We start from the raw sequence: 13,240 nt of genomic DNA, 5'->3' as shown, positions 1-13,240 counted from the left end.
GTCTAATTTAGAAAAACATTTTTGTAAGACTAAGAATATGTAGAGAAAGAGTAACTCAATACTCCCTTTTTATTAGCATAAATATTTACTAGGTTTCAAATCAGTAAAAATCAAGAACTGTATGTCTTATCTTTCAATGACAATTGCTAAGGGACAGGGATTTAGCTCAGTGGTTCTGCAGCCTGCCTCTCAAGCACAAGGACCCAAGTTCAATCCTTGGTACCAAAAAAAAAAAGACAACTGCTAAAACATGTATACCCTACTGTAACCCTGACAGATTACTTTGCTGAATTGTGTTATATATCCTACATGATAGTATGCATCGAGAACAGAAGACTGAAATTTAAGACTACAGTCATACGTTATACCACAAAAAGCAAAAATACTACTACCCCCTCAAGTGAATCAGCCTAGAATTATGCATCTAAATTAAAGCTCTCTCCTTAAATGTCACTGTTATGGATAGAAATGGAAAAAACTGAGTCTCTACCACTTCAACTATACTACATAACAAAAAATCTCATTATTTTGAGGCAGACTTTTCACAAAGTGAGAAGAAGCAAAACGTCCATCTCTAACCCTACTGAACACTATACTGAGTTAAAAAGTGGAGTAAAAAAATCACTTTAAAAGCCATACATGGTGGCCATGCCTGTAATCCCAACAGTCTGGACCACAAACTCAGCCTGGACAATTTCTCCTGTCAAAAAATGAAAAACAGAATAGGGCTGGAGATTTAGCTCAGTGGTTCCTCCACCTGCCTCACAAACACAAGGATCTGAGTTCAATCCCCAGCACCAAAAAAGAAAGAAAAATATTGAGGATGCAGCTCAGTGCAAAAACACTGGGTTCAATCCCCAGTACCATAATAAACAAACAAACTACCTCAAATTCCAAATGAGATAGTAGAGAAAGTGCTTCTCTACACATCAGAACAATAAACACAAAATATAAGTTCTACCTTCACTTCAACGAACAAATTCTAACCATAAAAGACAAAAACTAAGAAGTTTATGATGTCAGGGTGCCCTGAAGATGATACCAAATCGGAATGAGCCAATTCAGGCCTCAGAATCCTAGAAAGTTTAGCAACAGGAGCTATCAAATAGCGGTTCGGTGGCCTGCCTTGCAAGCACAAGGACCAGAGTTCAATCCCTGGTACCAAAAAAAAAACACTGTCACTCTGAAATGCCTGTGAAAAGGATGAAAAGACAAGTTATAAACAGTATGGTGATGCAAACTTATAATTCCCAGCACTTTGGGAGGTTGAGGCAGGAGGATCACAAATTGAAGCCCAGCCTGGGCAACTTAGCAAGAGCCTATCTCAAAATAAAAAATAAAAAAAGGGCTGGGGATGTAGCTCAGTGAGAAGGCCCTGGGTTCGAGCCCCAGTACCATAAAAGAAAAAGAAAACATTTGCAAACTACATATCCAACAAAACACTATAACTTTCAATGTAAAAAGAACCCTCAAGGCTCAATAGTTAAAAAAACAACACAATTAGAATATGGGCAAATATGAACAGCCATTTCACCAAACAGGATATACAGGGGGCAAGTGAGCACATAAAAAGATTTAACACCTCTGGCCATCAGGCAAATGCAAATTAAAATTTCTGAAAAATTTAAGACTGTGGCCAGGCATGGTGGCACACACCTGTAATCCCAGCACTCAGGAGGTTGAGGCAGGAGGATCACTGTGAGTTTGAGACCAGCCTGGGCTACATAGTGAGTTCCAGGTCAGTCTCAACCATAGTGAGACCCTGTCTCAAAAAAAACAACGAAAAAAATATTTAAGACTGGATGTAGCTCAACAGCAGAGTGTATTCTTATTATGGATAAGGCCCTAGGTTCAACCCCCAGCCCTGAAAAATATAAATAAAACAAGAACCATAGCAGTCTCTCAATGGCCCATACTCTATTTTCTTTGTGTACTTCTTTAATCATTCCATGCTTCTCAAAAACAGACACATACAATGAGATTATCACTACACATTTATCAGAACAGCTAAAACAAAATGGCTAAAAATACAAACTAATGACAACACCAAATGTTGGTAAGAACGTAGAGAAATTGCATCACTCATACAACACTGGTGGGAGTATAAAATAGTCAAGACACTCCAGAGAATTTGGTAGTTTCCTATAAAACTAAATACACAATTACTGTATAACACAGCAGTTGTACTCTTGGACATTTATTCTATCTAGAAAAATAACCTTTGGCAACATACCAAACTGTATACAAACACTCAAAATAACAAATTTATAATTGACAAATTAAAATCAAGCCAGACATGGAACTTGAATCACAAATTCTAAGTCCAGCCCAGGAAACTTAATAAGACCCTGTCTTAAAAAAATCAGAGGGTGAAGGGAAAAGAAAATATATGAAAAAAAGGAAACAAAGTCTTTGTAAATAGGGAGGAGTGAAGGAAGTGAAGAGAGGGCAGGAATATGGGGAAAAAACAAGAACCAAGATACATCACATAAAGGTACAAGATCCCAATGATAAATGTAACTGTATTGTTTGCTTTAAATGTACCAATAAATTTAATGGGAAAAAATATCAGAAGGTGGCCAGGCTGGAGGTTCAGTGGGAAGGCCCCAGGTTCAGTCCCCAATGCTGAAAAGGGAAAGAAAAAAGAAAGGTAGAAAGTTAGTTGTTTATTTGCTTTTGGCGGTACTGGGGATTACAGCAAGGCCTTTCCAGTGAGCTACATCTCTAGATCTTTTGGGGGGGGGGTGCCAGAGATGGGACTTGGGACTTCGTGCTTGCCAGGCAGGTGGGTGGAACCACTGAGCTAAATTCTTGGGCCTTGTTTTTTTATTTTTAGAGACAGAGTAAGTTGCCCAGATTGGGCTCAAACTTGTGCTCCTCCTGCCTCAGTCTCTAGAGTGCCAGCTTTAACTTATTTTCTATTAATATATTAATTTTTATTAAGATTTGCACATAGTTATAAAAGACATTACAGTGGGATCCCTGTGCACTCTGTCCAGTTTCTTCTGTTGGTAATATTTTTGGAGAAACTACAGTATAATGTCATAAGCAGGATACTGGATTGGTATCTAGTGCAAGCCACTAGTCTTATAAATACTTCCCCAGTTTGTTTGTACAGTACTCACTTGAGTGTTGTGTTAGTCAACTTCATATCACGTTAACAAATCCCTAGATAATCTACTTACAGGGAGGAAAGGTTTATTTTGGCCTACAGTTTCAGTCCACCATTACTGGCCCTGTTGCTAAAGGCTCTTGGGGACCCATAAGATCATGGAAGGCACCCTTGCCGCAGGTGGCAGGCCTGCTCGCCTTCTGGTTGGCTAGGAAGCTGTGGCGTGGGGGTGGGGGAGTGTAGGATTCCAATATTCCCATATTGGAAACACCAGTTGTTATTTTCCTCAATAAGTATTACTTTCACCGGGTGTAGTGGCACACACCTGTAGTCCCAGCACGCAGGAGGCTGAGGCAAGAGGATTACTGTGAGTTCAGGGCCAGCCTGTGCTATATCGTGAGTTCAAGGCCAGCCTGAAATACATGCCGAGACCCTATCTTTAAAAAAAAAAAAAGAAAGAAAGAAAAAAGAAACTATTTTTCATCTCTGGAAAGAAAGAACTAAGCAATCTACATAGGTTTTCTACCCAAAATACATGCTATTGTCTTCAAAGAAAACTTTTCTCTCATTTCTTATTTCCCCTAAGTAGCATGTATCTGACAAGGTTTGGTTATCTCTGTAATCTCAGCCCTAGGAGGCTGAGGAAAGACAGACTGCCACAGTTCAAGGCCAGCCTTGGCTACATGGTAAATTCAAGGCCAATGTGAACTATGCAGCAAGATCCTATCTCAAAAAAACTAAAAGGATTAGCAGATGTGTTTTGGTATTTTTGGCACAGGGCTTACTCTAAATTCAGGCTGGCCTTGAACTCACTATGTAGCCCAGGATGACCTCAAACTCATGGTGATCTTAGTCTCAACCTGCAGGGTACCAGGATTACATTTACTGGCTTCTCCAGTAGAATTTTATTCCCATCACTTTCTCAAATTCCTCCCCTCACCCCTATCAGTGCTGGGGATTAAACCCAGGGCCTTTCGCACACAACCATATCGGGAAATTTTTGTTTTGTTTTTTTAAATTTTGTGACAGGATCCTGCTAAATTGCCCTAACTGGGGTCTAACTTTCAATCCTCCTGCCTCTGCTTCCTGGAGTGTCAGGATTACAGGCAAATGCCATCAATCCCCACACTAACATCAAATTCCTTTTCTCAGAACTCAAATTTAAAGAACTTATTCCAGGGCCAGGGAATTAGTTCAGTGGTGCTGCCGCCTGCCTCACAAGCACAAGGTCCTGAGTTTGATCCCCAGTACCCCCCAAAAAAACTTAAGAACTTATTCCACTAATCTTCAATTATTCATCTATTTGAAGGACCCTATTCTGTGATCTTTACAGGAATTTTATCAATCTTACAGATTCACATAATATTGTCTTATTACCAACATCCCTGGGAGCTCTTCTAAACTCCTCCTTTATGACTAATCATCTCCATAAACAGTTTTTCTCTTTAGCTATCACACAATTTATGCTCAATAACAGTCTCTTATTTGTAAATCAACACTCTATATACCCCCACTTATACATTCATCACAGCTACCTGGGCAATCATGTACTGAAACAGACTGTCAAATTTCTCTTTATCATTCTTTCCCTTCTACAAACCAAACAAGAATAACCGCAGTTCCTCTGCCATACTCAGTACTCCATTATACATTTAAATCCTTAAAAAGAACATAATTATTGCTAACAGCAACTCTGCTCTATGATGCTTTAAATTCACAAAGCGCAGATACAGTAATCCAAACATCCTAGATACTTGGTCTAAGACTCAGCCCCCTCCAAAACAAAGCAACTCAAACTATTGAGTAGGTGAACTTTCTGAGCAGTACTTAACTGCGATCAAATTCATTCAGAGAACTGGGTCAAATGTCAGTTATATGGGTTTCATTTCGTAAAAAGTATAAAATACACGTAACAAAATTTACCAATTAAATTACTTCTTAATACTGTGCTTTCAAAAAATGTAACGTTAAATTTACCACCATAAGTATTTTTTTAAGTGTGGGTTGGGGGGTGTTTGCTGGAGACTGAATCCAAGGCCTATCACATGCTTTATCACTGAAGTATACCACCAGCCTCCATTTTAAACTTGGGGTGGGGGTAGTCAGTGTCTCCTTCTGCAATCCAGACTGTCCTTGAACTCTATGTAGTCTGAGCTGGTCTTGAAATCACAATCCTCCTGTCTGGCGTGGTAGGACCTATAATCCCAGCACCAGGGAGGCTGAGGCAGGAGGATAGCTGCGAGTTCGAGACCAACCTGGGCTACATAGTGAGTTCAAAGCCAGTCTGAACTGCATAGTAAGACCCTGACTCAAAGAAAGAAAAACAAAGAGAAAAGAAAGAAAGAGGAGAAGGGAGGAGGGGAGGGAGGAAGGGAGGAAGGAAAGAAATGCTCCACCTGCTTCAGTCTCCCAAATGCAGGGACTAGAGGCATGCACCACCATCCCCAGTCACTGTAACCATTTTTGGTTTTTTGTTTAGGATTTTGAGACAAGGTCTCACTACATAGTTAGACTAGCATTGAACTCACTATGTAGCCCAAGCTGGCCTGAAACTCCTGATGATTCTTGTGCCTCAGCATTCTGAGTGCTAGAATTAGAGATGTGTGCTACAATGCCCAGCAAGTTTTAACTTTTAAGTGCACAGTTCCAAATATTAACCACCCTTCATATCCATGGGCTCAGGATCAGATATAGCACTGGTAGACTCCTGCTGTAGTCAGAGTTTGCAAGGGAACAGATTTAATTCAGGATACCTAATTTACAAAATTATTTTATAATAGTCACCCAAAAAGTCCAATACAGAGGAGTGCAAGAGACCTGACCACACACTTGAGACCCAATGAATCCAGCCAAGGGCCTAGATCCCAGGCTAAAGTCCCACACAAGTCCAGCAAAGACCTAGAGCCCAAGGCAACAACCTCCAGGAGTCCAGCCAGAGGCCTAGAGCCCACAGCAATGTCTCATACAAGTCTCGAGGATCTGCATCAAGGCCCAAAGGCTGGTGGTGGAAGCGAGAAAGCCTGCACCGGCAATCGAGGTGAAGGATCTCTGCAACCAGGCTGAGGGACCTGCACTGGAGCCAGGAAGTGACAGTAAAGGCGAAAATCAGGGCAACAGCCATTCCCAGTGACAGTGAGAAGTGACAATGCCTATGAGAACACCCAAGTTTGGATCAGGAAAACGACCCACAACAAGCTTCTCCAAGAAAATCAACAGCCAACCACCTTCCCCTTCAGTTCTCTCCCTCCCCACCCCCACCCCCGATCAAACTCAGGACTTTGTGCTTGTGAGGCAGATGCGGTGCCACTGAGCTACATCCCTGGCCCTCCAGTTCTCTTTTCAGGCCATTGGTAACAACCCTCAGGTGGCCTTCCACACCCAAACCATGCTGATTCAGTTCAGCTGGACATCCCAAGTTGTCCATTGAGTAATCCACCAAAACTCCCCATCAGAAGATTTAACTAACCATGATTCAAAATATTAGGAGGGGAAAGATTTCTTACACACTGAAAATTTAAGACTTTTTTCCCTAATACAATATAACTACTCACATATCATTTACAATGTATTAGCCGGGGATTTAGCTCAGCGGTTCCGCCGCCTGTCTTGCAAGTGCAAGGACCCGAGTTCCATCCCCGGTACCAAAAAACAACAACAACAACAACGACAAAGATACACTGTATTAGGTATTCAAAGTACAGTAATCTAAGGGCTGGGTGTGTAGCTTAGTGGTAAAGTTTGCTGAGCAAACCTAATGCCTAGGTTCAATTCCCACCCCCACCTCCCCAAAAAAGGGGATGGGGGTGACGATTTAGCTCAGTGGTTCCACTGCCTGCCTCCAAAGTGCAAGGTCTAAGTTCGACCCCTGGTACCCCAAAATCAACAAAACAAAAAAAAGTAAACTGAAGATTATTTTCAAAGAATATGGGCCCAGGATGTAACTCAGTGGCACCATGCCTGACTGCGAACTGTGAAGCCCTGAGTTCAATTCCCAGTGGGGGCAGTATGAGAAGGTGGATAGGTTATATGCAAATATTACATACCATTTTATACAAGGAACTTGACTCACAGATTTTAGCATCCGGAGAAGTGGGGTCCTACAGATAATCCTGCTCCAAGAGGAAGGACAGCTTATCACATCGTCATACAATAATCTCCAGAACTTCTCATTTTACCAAATTTGAATGAGTGTTATACCCACTGCACAGCTATTCTCCTTCCCTCAGCCCTTAGTAATTACCATTCTACTTTGTTTCTATGAACGTGACAATTTTAGATACCTCATGTAGGTGGGGTATACAGCCTTTATCTTTTTGTGCATTTAGTCATTTTTAAGTACAATGTAGTGGTATTAAATACATTCATATTGTCATACAACCATTACCACTATCCATCTCCAGAATTTTTCATCCCTTCAAACAACAATTCTGTGCTCATTAAACAATAACACCTATAGGGCCAGGGATTTAGCTCAATGGTTCTGCCACCTGCCTTGCAAGCATAAGGTCCCAAGTGCAAACCCCAAATAACAACAACAAAAAAAAAACACCCATAACCCTGTCTTCCATGCCCTGATAACCACTTATGTTACTTTCTTTGTCTATTCTAGGTATCTCCCACAATGTTGGACCTTTTGTGTCTGGCTTTCTTTTATTTGTTTGTTTGAGACAGGGTCTCACTTTGTAGTTCAGGCTGACCCTGAACTCATTATGTAGCTCAGGTTGGCCTCGAACTCACAGCAATCCTCCTGCCTCTGCCTCCCAAGTGCTGTGATTACAGATGCGAGCCACCACGCCCTGCTTGACTTATTTCACTAGTGTTTTCAAGATTCATCCATTTAGCAGTACTTAACAAAATTTTACTCTTCTTCAAGGACAAAGATTCCATTGTGTACATACATTTTATTTATTAATCATTTTACTCATCAATGGACTTTTTTCTACCTTTTGGCTATTGTGAATAATGCTCCCATGAACACTGGTACAGAAACATCTGACTCCCTCCTTCAAATTCTTTTGGGAGTAACTCAGAAGTATAATTACTGGATTACAGATGTGGTAATTTTTAGTATAGCTGCCATACTGTTTCCCACAGCAGCTATACCATTTCACTTTCCTACCAGCAAGGCACCAAGGCTCCCATCTCACACCCTCACCAAACTGGTTTTTGGAGGGGTTCTTGCAGTACCAGCGAGGGAATTCAGGACCTTGCATGCTTGCAGGCAGGCACAAAGCCAATGAGCTAAATCCCCAGCCCTCTCACCAAACTGGTTTTTGGTAACAGACATTACAATAGGTATAAAGTATCATCTCATTGTAGTTTGTTTTATGGTTTGGGGTTTTGTTTTATTTTTGAAACAGGGTCTCACTATGTAGTTCAGGCTGGTCTTGAGATCATTATATAACCCAGGCTGGCCTCAAACTCAGCAGCAGTCCTCCTGTCTCAGCCTCCCATACGCGAGGATTACAAGTGCGCACCACCACGCCTGACCCCTCATTGTGGTTTGATTTGCATTTTCCTAATTATTAGAGATGATAAGAATCTTTTCACGTGTTTATTGGGCATTTATTTACATGTTCTCTGGAGGAAAAAAAACTTTTTTAGTCAATCCTAAAAGTGTATATTCAAATGAGAAAAATTGTTGAGGCCTTCTGGCATTGCTGCAGCCTGAACTGCTGCTTGAGTATTTACAGAAGAACCCAGACACATTTAATATGACAAAGGTCTAGCTTATTTCCCTAAAAAGCAATGTTCTACATAAAATGGGTTCATTTCAATTTATCCAACTTATTCTTAAATTCAGGTTAGTGGAACCAATCTATCCTTCCAAAGCTTAGAAAAAGCACTCAAGACAATAAAAAAAGATGCACTATATCTCTTTTGGGGACAAAAGCCTTCAACGATTTAATATCAGACAGGGTCTCACTACATAGTTCAGGCTGGCCTCAAACTTGTGACAATCCTCCTGCTTCACCCTTTCGAATGCTGGATTTACAGATGTGTACTACCACTTTTAATTTCTTACATGCAGCCCAGATACTCCATTTCAGAACAAAAGATACTTGCTACGGAAAGAGTATAAGTCTAGGAGTGAAAGAAAGATTAATGACACCAAAAGATAGCACATCCAGTAGAAACAGCCAACTAAAACTTAGGCTGTGGGGACAAGTTCACATAATTATCATATCACTAATGGGTAATGCTTTCCTGAGCACATATTGCCAAGAGAGTAATGCGCAAGTAAACCACTGAAATCTGCTCGTCCAAAACCAGTAACTTTCTTTACTTTTGAGACAACCTGTGAATCCTGTTCCCCCCACACACACACCCCTTACTGGGAATGAGCTGTGTCCTCAATCCCTTTTTTTTTTTTTTAAGATAGCCTCACTAAATTGCTAAATTGCCCACGACTGTTAATCCTCCTGCCTCAACCTCCCAGAGTGCTGGGATTACAGGTGTACACCACCAGGCCAGGTTAACCAGCTAATAGTCTTACATAAAACTGGACCCAAATATACTTTGTATACTATTCACAAAGTAGGTAAAAAGGCCCAGGTATGGCAGCACATGCTTGTAATACTAGCTACTGGGGAGGCTGAAGCAGGAAGATCTCAAATTAGAGCCCAGCCTGGGCAATTTAGTGAGATCTTGTCTCAAAAAATAAATAGATAAGAGCCTTGCCTAAGATGAGCAAGGCTTTGGGTTCAATCTCCAGTACCTCAAAATACAAGAATAAAGGGCTGGGGCCCGGGATTTAGCTCAGTGGTTTCACCACCTGCCTAGCAAGCGCAAGGACAGGAGTTCGATACCTGGTACAAAAAAAAAAAAGCAGCAGCAAGAATAAGAAAAAATGTTAGGTGTGGTGGTGCACACCTGTAATCCCAGTACTTTGGGCAGGTGAGCCAGGATAGCTGCGAGTTCAAGACCAACCTGTGCTACACAGTGAATTCCAGGGCAATCTGAACTACGCAGTGAAATCCTGTCTCAAAAAAAAAGGAAAAATGAGGTAAAAAAGAAAACATTAAAGTAAACTAGCCCCAACTATGTATTAAGGATCCTGAGTGTACCATCTGCCTGCCTGTCTTCCTTTATTCTTTTTTTATCACACACCTATTAAACGCAGGAACTCTTCTAGGTGCTTAGCACTTATCAGCAAAAAGACAAAGATCTCTGCCCTTGTGCAACTTGTATTCTAGTGTCCATGGATTCACTTTGAGATTGTCTGAATGTGGAACCTACCAGTAATTTGTTTTTGCAACTCTGTCTGCAGTAAATCTAACCATAAATATCTTATAATTTCATAATACGTATGTGTGAGGACTGAAAGTATACAGAAAAATTTAAATACAGTTTTCTTTATGAGCACTGGATGCACCATAAATCTATAATTCTTTCTTCAAAGAATTAGTGGAAATTAACAACCAACAAGAAACTAAAATGATCATGTCTAAAATAACAAAGGCCTGCTTTATTTTAATAGTCTGGTCCTTCTGGTCACCTGTAAGATAAGCCCTTCTGCACAAACCTCAGATGTTGGAGCTGGGCAGAGACTAGTGGTATAGCACATGCTCAAAATGGGACCTAAATTCAATCCCCAGTACCAAAAACATAAACTAAGCAGTAACAATTAAATGACAACTTACAAGCCTCCCTTCCATTCATACTTAGAAAATGCTCAAAAAAAAAAAAAAAAAAAAAAAAACAGCTGGAGGGCTGGAGGGTTCAGTGGTAGAACATCTATGTGTCAGAGAGTAAACTTTAATGAAGCACGGATTAAGTATCTGGATGACCACTGTGGGTAGAGGGCATTTGACCCACAAAGTAACAACCTGTCTTAACTGAGTAACAAAACGTCACATATTCTGTATGTAGCTAACAAAAAGTGCCTGGCACCAAGTTAAGTGCTTTATTCTTACTGACCCATAAAATCCTCACAACTACCCTATGTAGTAGAGACAATTAATACTCTTTAAGAGAAGCTGAAGCAGAAGGTTAAGTAACTTGCCTAAGGCACACAGATAGCTACCTGTGGAACCAGGATTGCAAACCAGCAAGCTTGATCCAAAACCATTTTTTCCTACGTAAAAGGACTACAAAGACTCTACATTATCTTACAGAATGGGTGCTGGAGATGTGCCCTTTACAGAAAGACTGGTGTAGATAAAGTGAATGCTCTGCTTCCTACTCTATATCCCACCCCTCTCAATGGCAGGTTAAAATCAGAATGAAATTCCCCCTCTTACAGAAAGGGAGAATCCCACCAACCTGGTCCAATTCCTGTTCGACCCTCACTCTTCACGTCAGTCTCATGTCCACGCCAGACTGCTCAGCTTCCCCCCAATTTAGCCTCACTCTTGCTCCTTGACTTTTAACTATCCTAAGCATTTTCCACATTATTGTGATTGTCCTCACCAGAACGCTCAAGGGGTCCACCGCTTATCCCCAGTGCCTAGCATTAGGCACTCAATAAATATTTGCTGATCTAACCACCTGACCCACCCAGCTACCGACACCTAAAAGTGAAATACTGTGCTAAAAAGTGCTACCCAAGGCAGAGAACAAGTTCTAAATTTCATGTAATTTATGACAGTGTTTAAGAGAAACAAGTACGCTCAGGAAATGATGACCATTTCCAGCAAATTACCTCCCCAGCAAGAAGGTAAGTAAAAAGAAAAACTTTAATCACTTGTCCAATTTAATTTCAGCATCATGTTTTATGAGAATATGCTGCTGCTAAATGTCACTGAGGTCCAAACCAATGATTTCAGTAAGGCTATAAACTGGTTGAAATCCTTATTTTGACAATTCCCAGAGTTCAGAGGATTGCAGGTGTCTCTCTAAACAGTTTCACTATAAAATTAAGGTTCATTTAAAATGAGTTTTACTGCACTGCTGCTGTACTTTAAAGAATCAAGGGAGGGCCAGCGATTTAGCTAAGTGGCTCCGCCGCCTGCCTCACAAGCGCAAGGTCCCCAGTTCGAGCCCCAGTACCAAAAAAAAAAAAAAAAAAAAAAAAAAAAGAGTTTTAGCACAATTAGTGCTAGTGTCAGAGTCAAAAGCAACTTTCTTAGATTCTTCCCTTTTCATTTCCTAAATGGGAAACTGATTGAAAAGGTCAATCATCACTTTCTTTCACACCAAAAAATTCCGCAATGTGTCGAAAGTACATTAATAGGACTCTGGCTGAGGACAGAAACTGATCATGTTCCTCAGATTACTGATTCTGCTGATGTCTTGAAAAGCACTGTGAGCAAACTCGAGGCAGATTCCCACTCCAAGCACGAAGAGCCTCCGATTGTTCCACACATCAATGGATTAGTCAACGCGGACAACTCGCTTCTCCCCTCTAATTTGCTTAATAATTATTAACACAAATCCTCGTTTACTCTATGTTATGAGCACATGGAATCTTCTCTTTGACCTCAAGTATCAAGGCAGCCCTTTATCACACACCTAATGCTGCTTCAATCACAGCCACTAAAACGTTCCTTAGAAATATCACCCATCTTAGTAACTCCACACAAATATGGAAAAAGCCAGCAAGTTGCTTAAAGAAACAGGATCTGGGAATGCTGTTAAATGCTGCATATTTTTGTACCCACAGCGGGTACTCAAGAGTGGGAGATCTGAAAGCAAAAGACCGGATGAATAGCAGGGGAAGACCCCGCCCCAGTAAGCTAGATGCCGCTTGAAACAGTAACTTGGGTCTGTCGTTTGGAATCGGAATCCCTGAAACAAAGGCGTATATTACGGGAAGCAAGATGTCTGGAGGGGAGAAGAAAAGGCTTGCAGCTCCACAGACCGCACACCATCCTCCCACAAGACTCACCTATGGTGGAAATAAAGGTGGTGTTGAAGGCATCATCCGAAAAACGAAAAAGGACGCAGGTCTTCCCCACTCCCGAGTCTCCGATCAGGAGCAGCTTGAAAAGCAGGTCGTACGTCTTCTTCGCCATTGGGAGGAGCGGCTCAGGCTCTCGCCGCCGGCGGCCCCAAGGGATCGGTCCCTCGCACTACAGCCAACTCCTCGCCCGGGCGTTCTCGGGCCGGAGGACGGGGAGCGTGGGAAAAGGGGTTGCTCGGGACGGCGCGGGCGGCCTACGAATGGCCTCGCCGAGGAAGCCCAGG

At 41.5% G+C, this 13,240-nt stretch overlaps 1 protein-coding gene across 1 annotated transcript in view; it reads right to left on the bottom strand.

The window, feature by feature from the left end:
• Nucleotides 1-13,234, bottom strand: part of Rab10 (RAB10, member RAS oncogene family) — a 78,388-nt gene extending 65,154 nt beyond the window's left edge. The window contains exon 1 of the mRNA XM_010604839.1: nt 12,942-13,234. Within this exon, the coding sequence (XP_010603141.1) occupies nt 12,942-13,068 (127 nt within the window). The 5' untranslated portion in view covers nt 13,069-13,234. The remainder of the gene's footprint in view (nt 1-12,941) is intronic.
• Nucleotides 13,235-13,240: the final 6 nt, after the last annotated feature.

The sequence above is a fragment of the Fukomys damarensis genome, unplaced genomic scaffold (assembly GCF_012274545.1).
Source record: "Fukomys damarensis isolate Sample0158 unplaced genomic scaffold, DMR_v1.0_HiC HiC_scaffold_2, whole genome shotgun sequence".
Taxonomy (NCBI): domain Eukaryota; kingdom Metazoa; phylum Chordata; class Mammalia; order Rodentia; family Bathyergidae; genus Fukomys; species Fukomys damarensis.
This window is presented reverse-complemented; position numbering and strand designations above follow the sequence as displayed.